The 12366-nt window shown below is 54.2% G+C and overlaps 1 protein-coding gene across 1 annotated transcript; it reads left to right on the forward strand.

The window, feature by feature from the left end:
* The first annotated feature begins 315 nt into the window (after positions 1–315).
* Positions 316–12020, forward strand: LOC147527730 (axonemal central pair apparatus protein HYDIN-like). The gene is made up of 15 exons (XM_086621243.1): positions 316–479; positions 978–1146; positions 1404–1639; positions 1955–2066; positions 2725–2929; positions 3292–3527; positions 5276–5430; positions 6409–6601; positions 7446–7551; positions 8136–8402; positions 8963–9105; positions 9446–9664; positions 10658–10818; positions 11624–11736; positions 11974–12020. The coding sequence occupies exons 1-15, from the start codon at positions 316–318 to the stop codon at positions 12018–12020; spliced, it is 2526 nt and encodes an 841-aa protein (XP_086477369.1).
* Positions 12021–12366: the final 346 nt, after the last annotated feature.

Genomic DNA, 12366 nt, shown 5'->3' on the forward strand with positions numbered 1-12366 from the left:
CACGTATCCAGCGCGCGGCGGGGAGTAAAGCACTGCCACCTCCGAACTCCGATGGGGCAGGTTCACGTGCAAATGGATCTGGGGGCTTTGGAACGACAATTAGACGAACAAACAGTTGGCAGCTCCTGAAAGCTCAGCACTTAAAGTTGTTGGGTCTGTGCTTGGAAGCAAGGAGATGGAAACCGAGCTCCTTAGGTGCTAAACCCTGCAGGTGTTCTCGGAGTGAGAGGAGAAGGGGCAGTAAAGTGGCTGGAGAAAACTTCCAAGAGCGGAAAGTTGCTGAGAAGGGTTTTGTGCTGCCTGAGAACAGTGAATATGTATCTTGTCACCTGCCTGCAGCAGCTCACAAGTGTTCACCGTTTCTTACTTCGCTCCGCAGGTGCAGATGACAGGGTGGATTTTGGGATGCCAAAGATCTCGGATGATGTAAAGCGAGTGCTGACTCTGAAGAACAAGGGGAAGTACGAGATTGCGTACAGGTGGGTCCAGCTGCCTGGTCTGTGAATCCATAGTGCCACCATCTGCCGGACCTGCATCCTCCTCCTGTCCATGGCTGGAACCTGTTCCCATCCTGGCTACCTCGTGGGCCACGTAAATGCAAAACCTGGGCTCTCTAATCTCAAATATTTTAGTAGAGAATCCAGCCGCACACCAGCAGTTCTTCACAGCTCAGTAGGAACCAGGAGAGACCCTGAAATTTAAGCTGCTCACTGCTGAGGTTCATGGCCTTCCTGTGAGGGTCGGCTCGTTTCTCTTCATGAGACTTTTTAAATGAGAGAATGTAAAAATTGGGAGTCGAAGTAAACTTCCAGCACTCTGGATTGTCTGCGCTCTGCTGTGTCAAGATCTGGGATTCCCCAAGCAGAGCTGGACTTTCTCTTTCATTATTTTTTACGGTCCTGTACAAGCCCTGGCTGTGCTGGTGGCACCGGTCCTGTTTAACTGCAGAGGTCTTTGTTCCTTCCCTTTCACCCCAGGTTCAAGCTGGAGTCTGCTGGTACCGGCATAACCGACTTGGCATCCCACTTCTCGGTCCAGCCGCAGACGGGCGTTCTGTCTGCCTCTGAGCGTCCCGTGCAGGTCCAGGTGTCCTTCCACCCCAAGAGGGAGATGGATATTGAGGACAAACCCATCCTGCAGTGCCAGGTGAGCTGCCTGCGCCAGGCGCCGTTAGCACGCCGTGTCTTGGGAGCGTTAGCAGGACACGTGTCTTCTGGAAGGAGGGCGTTCGCTGGGGAATCCTCTCGTACACGTACAACCAAGTCTTTCAGAAAAGTTTGTGATGCTTCCTCCATGGAGCTGGGAATCTGGCTCTGGAGGAGGCGTTTAGCGAGGGAGGGTGAGCTGATGGGGACTTGGGCTCTGGCTGCTGCTGTGCTGACCGACTCCTCCCCTGGCTGCAGGTGATTGAGCCCAGCATCGGCAAGGGAGGCGAGACCATCGCCATCATCCCGGTGAGGGTGTTGGCAAAAGCTGTTTTCAGCAAATACAGCGTTCACCCTGCCTCGTTCATCGACTTCGGTGCCCTAATGAACGGCACCAAGAAAACCACCACCTTCCAGCTGGAGAACGAAGGCAACATCGACTTCAAATTCACGATCTACCAGGCAGCCCCGCATCCACCTGCATCGCCGAGAAGGTGAGAGAAGACCTGCACCACCCTTCCTGCCGGAGAAGGGACCGCAGCGTGACTGGGGTGTGACAGGCTGCCAGGACACCTGCGTTCTTGTCGCGTCTGTGTCCCTGGCTTGTCAGCAAGGAGCAAAAAAAATGCCTCAGTATCCCCATGTGTAGGACAAAGCTGGCGTTCCAGCGGAAGCGACAGCAACGGGTGGTGCAGGCGGCCCTCTGGGAAGAGGAGGGCTTTCCTGCATGGGGAGGAAGGCCAGCGTTGGCCTTGGAGAAGGGCAAAGGGAGCTCAGTGTGATGGATGTTTTCTGCTTTCTCCTCTCAGTGTACATCAAACTAAATCCCCCGGCTCCCGCCAGAGTGAGGAGTTAAGGAGATTGAGTTTCTCAAGGAGGCAAATCAAGCAGCTGCCGAAGAACGGCAACCCCTTCATGCAGGTGGGTGGTTGCTGCTCCTCAACATGTGCCACTGCAGCTGGAGTGGGACGCCCAGGCTGGGGGCTCATCACCATGGGGTGGGACACAGGCTGGGTGTGCCAGGCAGTGGCAGCTGGAGGTCCATCATCTCCCAGCCACGAGCAGAGGCAGGAGCGGCTCAGTTCCATGCTCTGGCTCAGACGTGAAGTTGTAGGGTGAAGAGAGGGGAGCAGCAGGTCCTGTGTCTGGGAGCTGCTGGCCAGCGCCGGTCTGTGAATCCCACAGCGGCGGAACGTCCCTGTTTGAGCTCCCGGTCCGTTGATAGGAGATGACCTTGTTTTTTCTTCTTCCCCACCCCCTCTCTCCTCTCCCATGGTTTCCCACCATTGTTTCTCCTCTCATTGTTTTACCCCTGGAGGTTGAAGGATCCCAGCTACCACTTTCACCCTTTCCACCCAAACCCCTTCCTCTATGCCACTTGGGACAAGCCTACACCTCCTCCCAGCTTCCTCCTGTCATCCTGGGGCTGCCTTCGGGCCACGGAGTCGTCCTTTGCTGCTCTGGGACTGGGAGCTTGGGCCTAACTGGGGGTCAAGGCGAGGCATACTCCTTCCCCTAGGAGTGTGATGCTCGAGATAAAGCTGTGAGATATCAACCTCTCCTGGGACTCTTTCTGCAGGCTCGCCTCACTCTCGGCATGTTCACGGTGTACCCGGGCTTTGGCTCCATCCCTCCTGGGGGCAAGCAGACGATCACGGTGGATTGCCATGCAGAGCCACTGGGATCGTGCAAGGAGCACCTGTTCATTGACATCAGCGACAGAGATCCCAAGGACCATCCCTGTGGCATCCCCTATAGCCTGTTTGCCGAGTCCTGCCTCCCAGGTATGCTCTCTCCACAGGTTCCCATCACCTGCTGCTGATCAGCACCCAAACTTACTGCTGGCAGAGAGAGACACCCTGACCCTGAAGTCCCATCTTAAAATCCTGAGAGGTTCCAGTCCTTTTCAAGTCCACCGGTGGGGAGAGGCTGGGAGGGATGAATGGGAGGATAAAAAGAAAGCAATAGCCTTTAAGACTGAGGGTGACCGAGCTCCATTTTCACAGCCAGCTCCCCCAGCCAAGTTGGGTTTTGCAGCAACCTGGGCAGAAAGGGCTTATGAGGTCTTCTGAGAGGCCAACAGGGTCCAGATGAATTCAGCAGGAAGGCTTCTTCACCCTCAGCCATCTCTCTTGTCTGCTCGCAGCATTTGTGACTGATGATATTGAGTCCATCTTTGAGGAGCATTGTGTCTGCAGCAGCGTCAACCTCTGCCAGATCCTGCAGACAGTGAAAGACAAGGGCGTGTTCGTCACGGATGAGAACAAGTTCATCTTCACTAATGTTCTGGTTGGGCACCGGGCCACAGCTCGCTTCAAGATCTGCAATGTGGGCAAAGTGCCCTGTAACGTGGTCCTCTCTGTCAAACCCATCCATGGCAAGGTAAGAACAAGAGGCCCTGGCGAGTTGCTCTTCAAAGGCTGCGTGGTAGCCTGCCGTGTTCTCCACATTCATGACACCCTCTTGCCCAGATGTCGTGGTTTTTTTTTTTTTTGGACTGAGGATCGAGACAAGAACCGAAAAGGGAGCACCCACCAAACATGGTCTCGGGCAAAACATGACTCAGGCTTTCTTCATAAAAACAAAAACAATTTATTAACAGTTACTTAACAGGAGACAAGGGAACGAAACCGGTTACTTGAGAGGAGAAAGAGAAAACAAGGCCCGATCTTAAAACAACACCTCCCCACCCCCTATTTTCCTTTCGTTCCTGGCTCTGCCTTCCCCCCAGCGGCGCAGGGAGACAGGGAATGGGGGAGTACAGGTCAGTTCATCCATGTTGTTCACTGCCGCTCCTTTCTTAAAGGAGGAGGAGTCTTTACACCATTTTTCCCTTGCTTCGGTGGATCCCCTACTCACAAAGAAAAAAGTCCCCAAACTTTTCCAAAGTAAGTCCTGCCCGCAGGATTGCAATCCTCCCCATGGATCGCACCAGTTCGGGCTTTACCAGTCTCGGCCTCTTAGGGAGCTGCTGCCACTCGCGTCGGCGTGGGTCGTCCCACGGTCTCCAGATGCCTCCACGACCTCGTCGTGCATTCCATGCCCCATTATCAACAGTACCTGGTCGCGCATCCCCTGCTCCACGACCTCTCCTGGGCTCAGGCATCTCCTTCCCGACGTGGGTTTCTCCACAGGCCGCGAGTGGGTCGCTGCTCCGCCGAGTACACCCTGGCTGCAGGGGGGCCGCCTGCCATCTCACACCGATTTGCAAGGGAAGCCTCAGCTCCAGCACACCTCCTCCTGCTCCATCTTTGCTGACCCGGTCGTTGTGGTTGTCTTCTCTTAGATATTAATCCTCTCTGGGGGAGCTCGGCCCGGCGGGCACCCCGGGAGCGGGGCGCTTACCGAGTCCCCCATGCGGCTCCCCGGCGCCATCTTGAGCACATGGCGCCGGCCCGGGCCCGAGCGGCCGCTCGGCCGGGAGCCGGGAGCGAGGGCAGCGCCCTCGTGCTCTCTCCTCGCTCCTGAGCAAAAAGGCCTTCCCGCCCCTTTTGTCCCAACTTAAATAGGGCAATTCGCAGAGGCGCCGCCTTGGCTCAACCTCCCCCGGGGGGGATGGGACTCAGATCTGGTGGCACAGGGAGCAAATCCCCTCCCCTGCCACCAGAACACCCCCCCACACATCAAACTATCACACCAGACTAGTCCAGCTCAGTGCAGGTCAGCGTGGGGGAGAGCAGCAGTGCCGGGGTGACAGTTGGGTTGAATTCAGCATGTCTCGAGCAAGGTTTTGGCCTGAACCCTTCTGAACATCTCTGAGAAGCACACTTAGGAGGGGCTTTTCTACTGGAATGATGCGCCAGGGTTCAAAGCAGACCGTTTCCTCGGGCTCCCCAGCCTTTTCCTTCTCTTTAAAGGCCAGTTCTAGATGATTTGCAGGGTTTTCCATGCAGTCCCCACCTCCGGTGTACGCTGGGATGGCTGGCCAGTGCTCAAAGCAAGCTTTTGCACGCCTGGGCTTTACGGTAGCTCCATGTGCAAGGTCAGCACCACTTTGGAGTCACCCTCTGAGGTGGAAGGAGCCTGTCTAGGGAAGCAGGAAGGAAGATGCTGTCTGGGGCTGTTCCCCATGATGCATATATGAATAAGACTACCTCACACTGAAGGATGTTTTCTTGGGTTCCTCCAAGGCTAACAGCCCGGTTGGCAGCGACGTTTTCAAGGTGGATCCCGTTCAGATGTGCGTGCCCGGACGCTCCCACGCCTTTGCTACAGTGACCTTCACTCCGGCAGCGATGCAGAACTACCAGTGTACTTTTGAGGCTTCCCTTGATGTCCAGCCAAGGTAACTCACCCTGGGGAATCTTGGGGGTGACCTTTCTGATAGCAGCCTCTCCCCTGAGAGCACGTACACCTCTCCATAACCCCAGCTCTCCTAGTTAGCCCTAAGTAGGATACTTAGCAGTAAATAAGATAAGAAGTAGTAGCTACTAGGTGTAGCAGAGCAGAAAAGTAAGAGTTGTAGTTAAGCCTACATGGGTAACTGTGAGGATAGTTGAGGTAGTTTAGATAATAGTAAGGAGCCAACTGGAAGTTACTGAATCAGAAAGAAATGGAAATGTGCAACAGCTGAGCTGGGGCTTTGCAAGGACAAAGAGGTTTCTGTGCCAGCAGGTCAGCTCGTGTTATTTCCTCCTGGGTTATTGTAAAATGAGATGATCCTATGTGATTAGCTGGGGTAGATGAAGATATTTTACGTTAAGGAGCGGTCGGACCCCTTATAAAAGAGGAGCCCAGTTCCTCTCTCCTGGGAGCTGTGTTTGTATCGGGGCCCTGACCTGCTCTTCCCCAACCCTTGGTGGCTGAATTGGGACAGGATAAATCAGTTTTCTGCAATTCCTGTTATCATGTCTTTGGAAATAATCTTTACTAATGGTGTTATTTATTTACTTCTCCCTTGTTGCTTTTCTGCCGTTTTCGTGCCGTGCTTGTGCTTTTTGCATGTGTCTCCTGGCGCTGCAGCCGGTGAGTTTGCCATGTCTTGTCTGTTGCCTCGTTATTTACCTGCCGTACCGTGTGATTTGATTAAGTGAAGTGATTTTGAACTGTTATTCTGGAAGGCTCTGGCTCTTCAGAGCAGATTCCTCTTGTGAAGAGCCCTGAGCGGACTGGGAGGAGAGGAGAGGGGTGAGGGGGAGCTGTGTTGTGGGGTACGGGAGCACCAGCCAGGGAGAACGCAGTGGGTGGCACTGGCTTCATTGCTTGCCAAGTGGGAAATGGGTTAGTACCAGCTGTAACGACTCCTCCTCTGCCTCTCCCGCAGCTCTGCAGCAAACAAAGTGCCAAGCCTGACCTTCACTGTCAGCGGAGATGGGAACCTGCCCTGGGTGACGGTCCAGCGCCCAGTCCTTCGCAGTGAGAGAGGGAACCCTCTGCTCCTCTTCAAGAAGGTCTTGCTGGGTGGTTCAGAAAAACTCCCGCTGGTCCTGCGTAACGGTGGCACCGTACCTGTCCAGGTGAGGACGTGAGCAGGGAACGCTCTGGTGTGGGAACAAGTGCTTGTCCCATGGAGCAAAGGTGGCAGCAGACATGGCAGAGATGCGCACTACGCTTGCCACTGAACACCAAGTGAAACCCTTTCCTTGTGCTCGGAGCCACTCCGTCACGGGGGAGTAACCCCCTCTGACTTTCTGGAAGATGCTTTGGCAAACCAGTGGGAAGAGTCTCGTTGCTCAGACAGGACCTCTGGGGCAGTTCCATCAGCCCTTCAGCTTTGTCCCTGTCTCCTTTGCAAACACGGCTGCTGTCTTCGCTAGTCTTGACCCTCCCGTGGGTTTTATGCTGGTTACTGTCTTTCCGCTCTGTGCCGTAGTGAACTGCGTGGGAACGCGTCTTTGTAAGCCAACGACTGACTTGTACTTTCCAGGAAAGGTGTTTCTCTTGGAAATGTGATTTTCTGACCACCCTGTCCTTTTCAGTTAAACACAGCACAAGAAAGTTGGTGGGATGTTTTTCCCCATCTCCTCACATTTTAGTTCCCATGTGGGAATGTGTGATGTCCTAGTTACGTTAGATGGTGTTTAAACACATTTTCCTACATTTTGATTAAACTCAGTTGTAGTTTAATTCCATTCTGCTCATTACTTTTAGTACTTTCTGTCCTGTTGAGTTATATTTTAGTTATATCCCAATGCCTCTGAACACTTTTTTCTCTCTGATTTGGCTTAAACGTTGTGCTGAGAGCGGTATTGGAAGCAGGGAAGTGTGCCGGGTTCTCCGTGCTGGACCAGCAGCAGTATGGTATTGATCTGGGTGCCATCCTATACCCACACAAGTGTGCTCTGTGTTCTCTTTTCTCAGTTGATGGTGGACCTGTTAGATGAAGAGGGAGTTTTCTTCTTGAAAGCCAGACCCACCACTCACTGCATCTACCAAGCTGCGGGCATGGAGGACTCTCCTGGAGAAGGTAAATACATTATCCATGAAGCGTGGTCATCCACACAGGGAAAATGTGTGCCCTGCTCTTGGCTTGGCCAAGCAGCAGCCAGGTGTTAAGACAGTTTCTTTCCTGGGGCTCTCCGTACCTAGTTTTGCACGTGGACTCTTCACAATCTTTCCTCCTAGCAAGTTGTAGGAAGTTTTTCTGTTCTTCTGGACCTGGTGGGTTGAGTGATGGGGAACTACCAGCACTTGAATGGACCATCTGAGGTCTCTGCTGCATGTGGGGCGTTACCAGCCTCAATGGAGGCAGCCCTTGAGCCCCCAGCCAGCCAACAAAAGCCCAAAACACTTTTTAACTTGGCTTTGCATATGGCAGGAGCTGGCTGGATGCAGTTTGAGTGAGAGCTGGGTGTTAACCTGAGGTTCAGACACTTAAGCAGTGCTAAGTATGGTGGTGGTGTAATCTTGTGAACATAGGAGGAGGGTCTGGAACCATTGGTGGGAGAACCTGTGCTTAGAGGCAGCTGGGTTTCAACCTCTTATTCCTCTTATGCTCCGTGGAAAGATTTCCGCTGTACGACTGTATCACGTCTCCGATTTCCTGTACAGATTGCCATGCAGGGAGGAAACCTCACACCGCTTCCCTGCTCCTGCATCACGGCGAGGTAGCAGAGTTTGATGTACTTTTCAAACCCACCCTGGCCCAACGCCTGGAAGGGAAGATCCACCTGTCAGTGGTGGGCAACCCCTACGAAGAGACCAACATTCAACTGGTGGGTGAAGGCTACGATGATGACTTCACACTAGACAACATCCATGGACTAGTGGAAGAGGAAGACAACACTGAGGGCAGTCTGGAGGAAGACAAAATTGAGGGTAAGAGAGGAGAGGCTGCCAGGATGCAGCAAGGAGCAGGAAGATATGTCTTTCTGCTCACGCTGTGCCAGAGCAGGTGTGGTCCAGCCTTAGCGGACAGATCCTGTTGCCGTTTGTAGCTGGCAGAGCAGCCACACTTGAGAACACGAGGGAAGACCCTGTGTCAAGGGGGAGGCATGCAGGGAAGGGCCAGAGATACCAGTGTTCAGCTGGGCGTCTCTAAAAGGAGTTCTGCCAGCCCATGGCATACGGTGGAGGTGAAGAACCATGTACGATGGTTTGTGTCCTCTGCATAACCATGGTGGGCTGTTGCCCGCCGGACCTGGTGGTCTGTGAGCGTGCCGGCCATGTGCACAGAGGCAGCCCATGCTGCACTGCATCCATGTTCAGGGACGTGGCAGGGTGTATCTCTGAAAGTGGCAGGGTGGGGAACTGCTTCTCCCAGAAGGAGGAAGCCTTGGAGGGAGGAATCCTTGGAGCCAGCAAGAGTTGGATGCACATGTTGGGGGGATGGGTGGACCTCACTCCGCTCTGAAATCTCTTGCTCTCGTTCTTAACAGCTGCCAGAGTGGATCACATCCAGTTCGGGGACTGTCACGTCGGGACACCCTACAGCGTGACCTTCGCCATCACCAATCGCAGCAGGGCGGAGGCGATGCGGTTCGAGTGGCTGGCAGATGCCCCGTTCCACTTCTCCCCCCAGGTGAGCTTGGACAGCTCTGCCTTTCCACGCTGCTCGAGCAGTGCCCAGCAGGTTCCCGGGAGCTAGCGGGGGGTCACCACGTACCAGTGGGAGCCGTTTCAGTGCCCCGTAGGAGATGCAGTCCCTGACTTTGCTGGGGCAGGGCTGTCAGCTCCACAGAAAAGGCTGTATGTTATGGGAGGTGGCATCTTTTGTTTGGACTTTTCTCTCTCAAACCTCAGATAAATACACAGTAAAATGCAGATTCCTGGCACAGCTGCTCCCCACATCAGTCCCTTTGCTGTCATTCCTGCCTTTGCCAGTGATTCCAGTTTGGTCTTAACTCTCCCGTTCTCCCTAGGTGGGACACCTCCATGCTGGCTGTGCTAAGAACATCACAGTAACCTTGAACTCGGATGTCGCAGTCACCTTCAGAAGGCACCCGGTGACATGTAGGGTGGCTAGGATCGCCTTCCAGCTGCCGCCGGAGGAGGTTGCCGACTGGGACGACTGCCTGCGCACTGCCAGATGGGTGGACACCACGGAAAGGCCGGGAGCCAAGTGGCCTGTGAAGAAGAAGGTGAGGAGCACGATAGCGAAAGCTAACAGCTTCCAGCGAACCGCCGCCGGCAGCAGACCACCGTCTCTGCTGGCTAAGCAGCTCCTGCTTCCTCCCGGCATTGGAGCCACCCGTGAGGTTGCCCAGCAGCGCGTTTTAGGGGACAGGTGGATGCACGGTGACCCGATACGCTCACACAAGGTGGGCGAGTCCTTCTGACAAGAGACGTGTTCGGCCACGTGCAAACTGGTGGTCTCTGCCAAAAGCTGTGCGTTGCAGCCTGTGCTGAAGGTGGTTGTGGTCTCTGTAATATCATGGGATATCTCATGATGGAGCAGCCCAGGTACCCTGTGGCACTCATGCACGAGTCCGGAGAATTATTGTCTCCAGAAACTCTTGCTTTTACCATCATTATTGCCAAACACAACACACTTGAGTGATGGTTCTTCCCTGGTTTCTGAACCATTATAAGGGCCGTAAACCAAACTTCTTCCCCATCAGATCATCAGCAGTTGGAGGCTTTCCCAGTGAGTTTATTCCGGTCCCAAAATACCCATCCTCAGCCCCTACCAACGTGGCTGTTGACCCACACATGACATCTGGAAGGCCTTTTCTCCTAAGACAAAAAGGAAAAGGTGCTTTCTAGGTTTCTTCATTCTTGAGGTTCTCCATCCACAGAGCTCCACAAAGGAATTTAATCCTAATTTAGAGGCCTGCCGGATGATAGGGGGCCAGGAGAGAAAGGTCAGATACTCTGTAGGTTGGAAACACAGGGACTGATTACCCATCATAGTCCCCATGCGTGTATTCATGGTTGCAGTGGTGATTGCTTTGATCAGTAGGTAGAAACAAATACTATAGTGGAAGGGTCAAATGTTGTCATCTTTCCTGGAAAATAAATGGGAATGGTCCTTCCTAGCCCTTATACATAGCTGATTTTGGAGACCGAAAGGCTCCCTGCTCAGTCGGACGTTCTGGGCTCTGCTTAGTGATTCTTCCCTGTCTTGTTTGCAGGTGATCGAGACAGTCCCAGAACCAGCTCACTCTGTCCTGGAGGAGAGCAGCCACGAGGTGGAGCTTCACCTCAGTGCCGTCGTCGACTACGCCAAGTTCAAGCTGGATATGGACGCGATTGAGTTCAAGGAGACCTCGATCTTCCAGACGAGGACATGCACGTGAGTGCTGGAGGCCAGGCAGGACCTGTGAGCGGGCGCTGCCTTTGCCCAGGGCTGACCTGGTGCCTGCTTCCCCAGAGCCCTGCTGTGCTCTCCCCAGTGGCCTCTGCTTTCTCTGCTACTCGTGGTCCTGAGCCAGCAGAGGTTCCCTGGACGTGCTCGTTGCTCCGCGGCTTGATCAACCTCTTCTAATCTCCACCAGGCTGAGCAGCCTTGGAGGGGGCTGCTGGTGCCTGCTGGGTCTGAGGTTTCGGCTTCCACACATCCTGGGAGCCCGGAGATCTCCCATATGTGGACCTGAGTCCCTTCTAAGGCTTCACATTCCGTCTTTTCATCCTTTGAAACAAATCACTAATGGATTCACCTTTCCAAGTCCTGGCTGGGTGCTGGGGCCCACACAAAGCCAAGCAGGAGTTGGTGGCTGCCGTCCTGCCGAGCTGTGCCAGGAAAGGGTCAATTCTTTCTGCTGAGAACAACCGCGGTTTTGCTTTCGTGGCGTGTTGCCTGTCCTCGTCTGCTCGAGGACGGGTTGTCAGTCAAAATAACATCAAATCAAGACATAAAGACTGGACCCCAAGGGTCTTAAGTCTCCTGGGTGCCATGTCTGCTCTTTCCTCTTTAACTTCCAAACTTTGAAATACTTTGTCTCGGGGCAGCCCAGGGCAGCGATGGAGACGTGGCAGAGTTGTCTGGGGAAGGAGATGTTACTCGATGTAAAGCAAGAGGTGCCAGGAGCCCAGCGTACAGTGTTACTGCTCTCCTTGCTTTGTATTTATTGGACTTTTTATTCCTCTCTTCTTTTCAGTTTCCAGCTGTCCAATACAGGGAATGTGGCCCTGGAATACACCTGGATGGCAGCTGAGGAGGATGAAGAGTCATCAAGCCATACTGAGGAGCTGCTCCCACCCACTCTGGATGGTAAGGCACCGGTTCTTTGTGGCAGCTGGGGTGCCCGGCGTATTTCAGTTGGTAGCCGAGGGCTTGGAGAGGACACCATCCTGCTTCACCCCAGAACATGAACTGCTTTTTTGTCCCTGTCCAGTTAACTGTCCACTGTCATCAGCATCTTCCCAGCTGCAGCTGGAGACCTCCTCCCTGCCCCTCTCTGCCTTCCAGACCCCCCTACCCTTGCTCTGACACTTGTGCTTGGCGCAGGAGCTGAGCCTGGCTCCGGGGAGAGCCGTGTGGTGGGTCAGGACTAGGATGGGGACATCGGGGCACCCCAGAGCCTCCTCTCCACCACACACGACAAGCAGAACCCAGTTCTGTAGGCCACAGGGAGCAGGACTCAGCGCTGTCCTTAACGCTGAGCACCGAGGCTGCGCTGGGACATGACACAGCGCCCAGAAATTTTCCCAGGTGCTGTAACAGCCACCTCTGCTGTTAGATCCTGGACGTGGTTTGGGAATGAACACTGGCCAGAAACGGTTCTGCAGGAGAAGTCTGCATCTAGCTGCCCCGTCCTGGAGATGGAGAGAGTTTGCCAGAATGGGGTGAATTTGCTGGCCAAAGCCCTGGGCATGTTTGATTTGCTGACACGGGGCCTTC

Source organism: Tauraco erythrolophus, chromosome 15 (genome assembly GCF_009769465.1).
Source record: "Tauraco erythrolophus isolate bTauEry1 chromosome 15, bTauEry1.pri, whole genome shotgun sequence".
NCBI lineage: Eukaryota > Metazoa > Chordata > Aves > Musophagiformes > Musophagidae > Tauraco > Tauraco erythrolophus.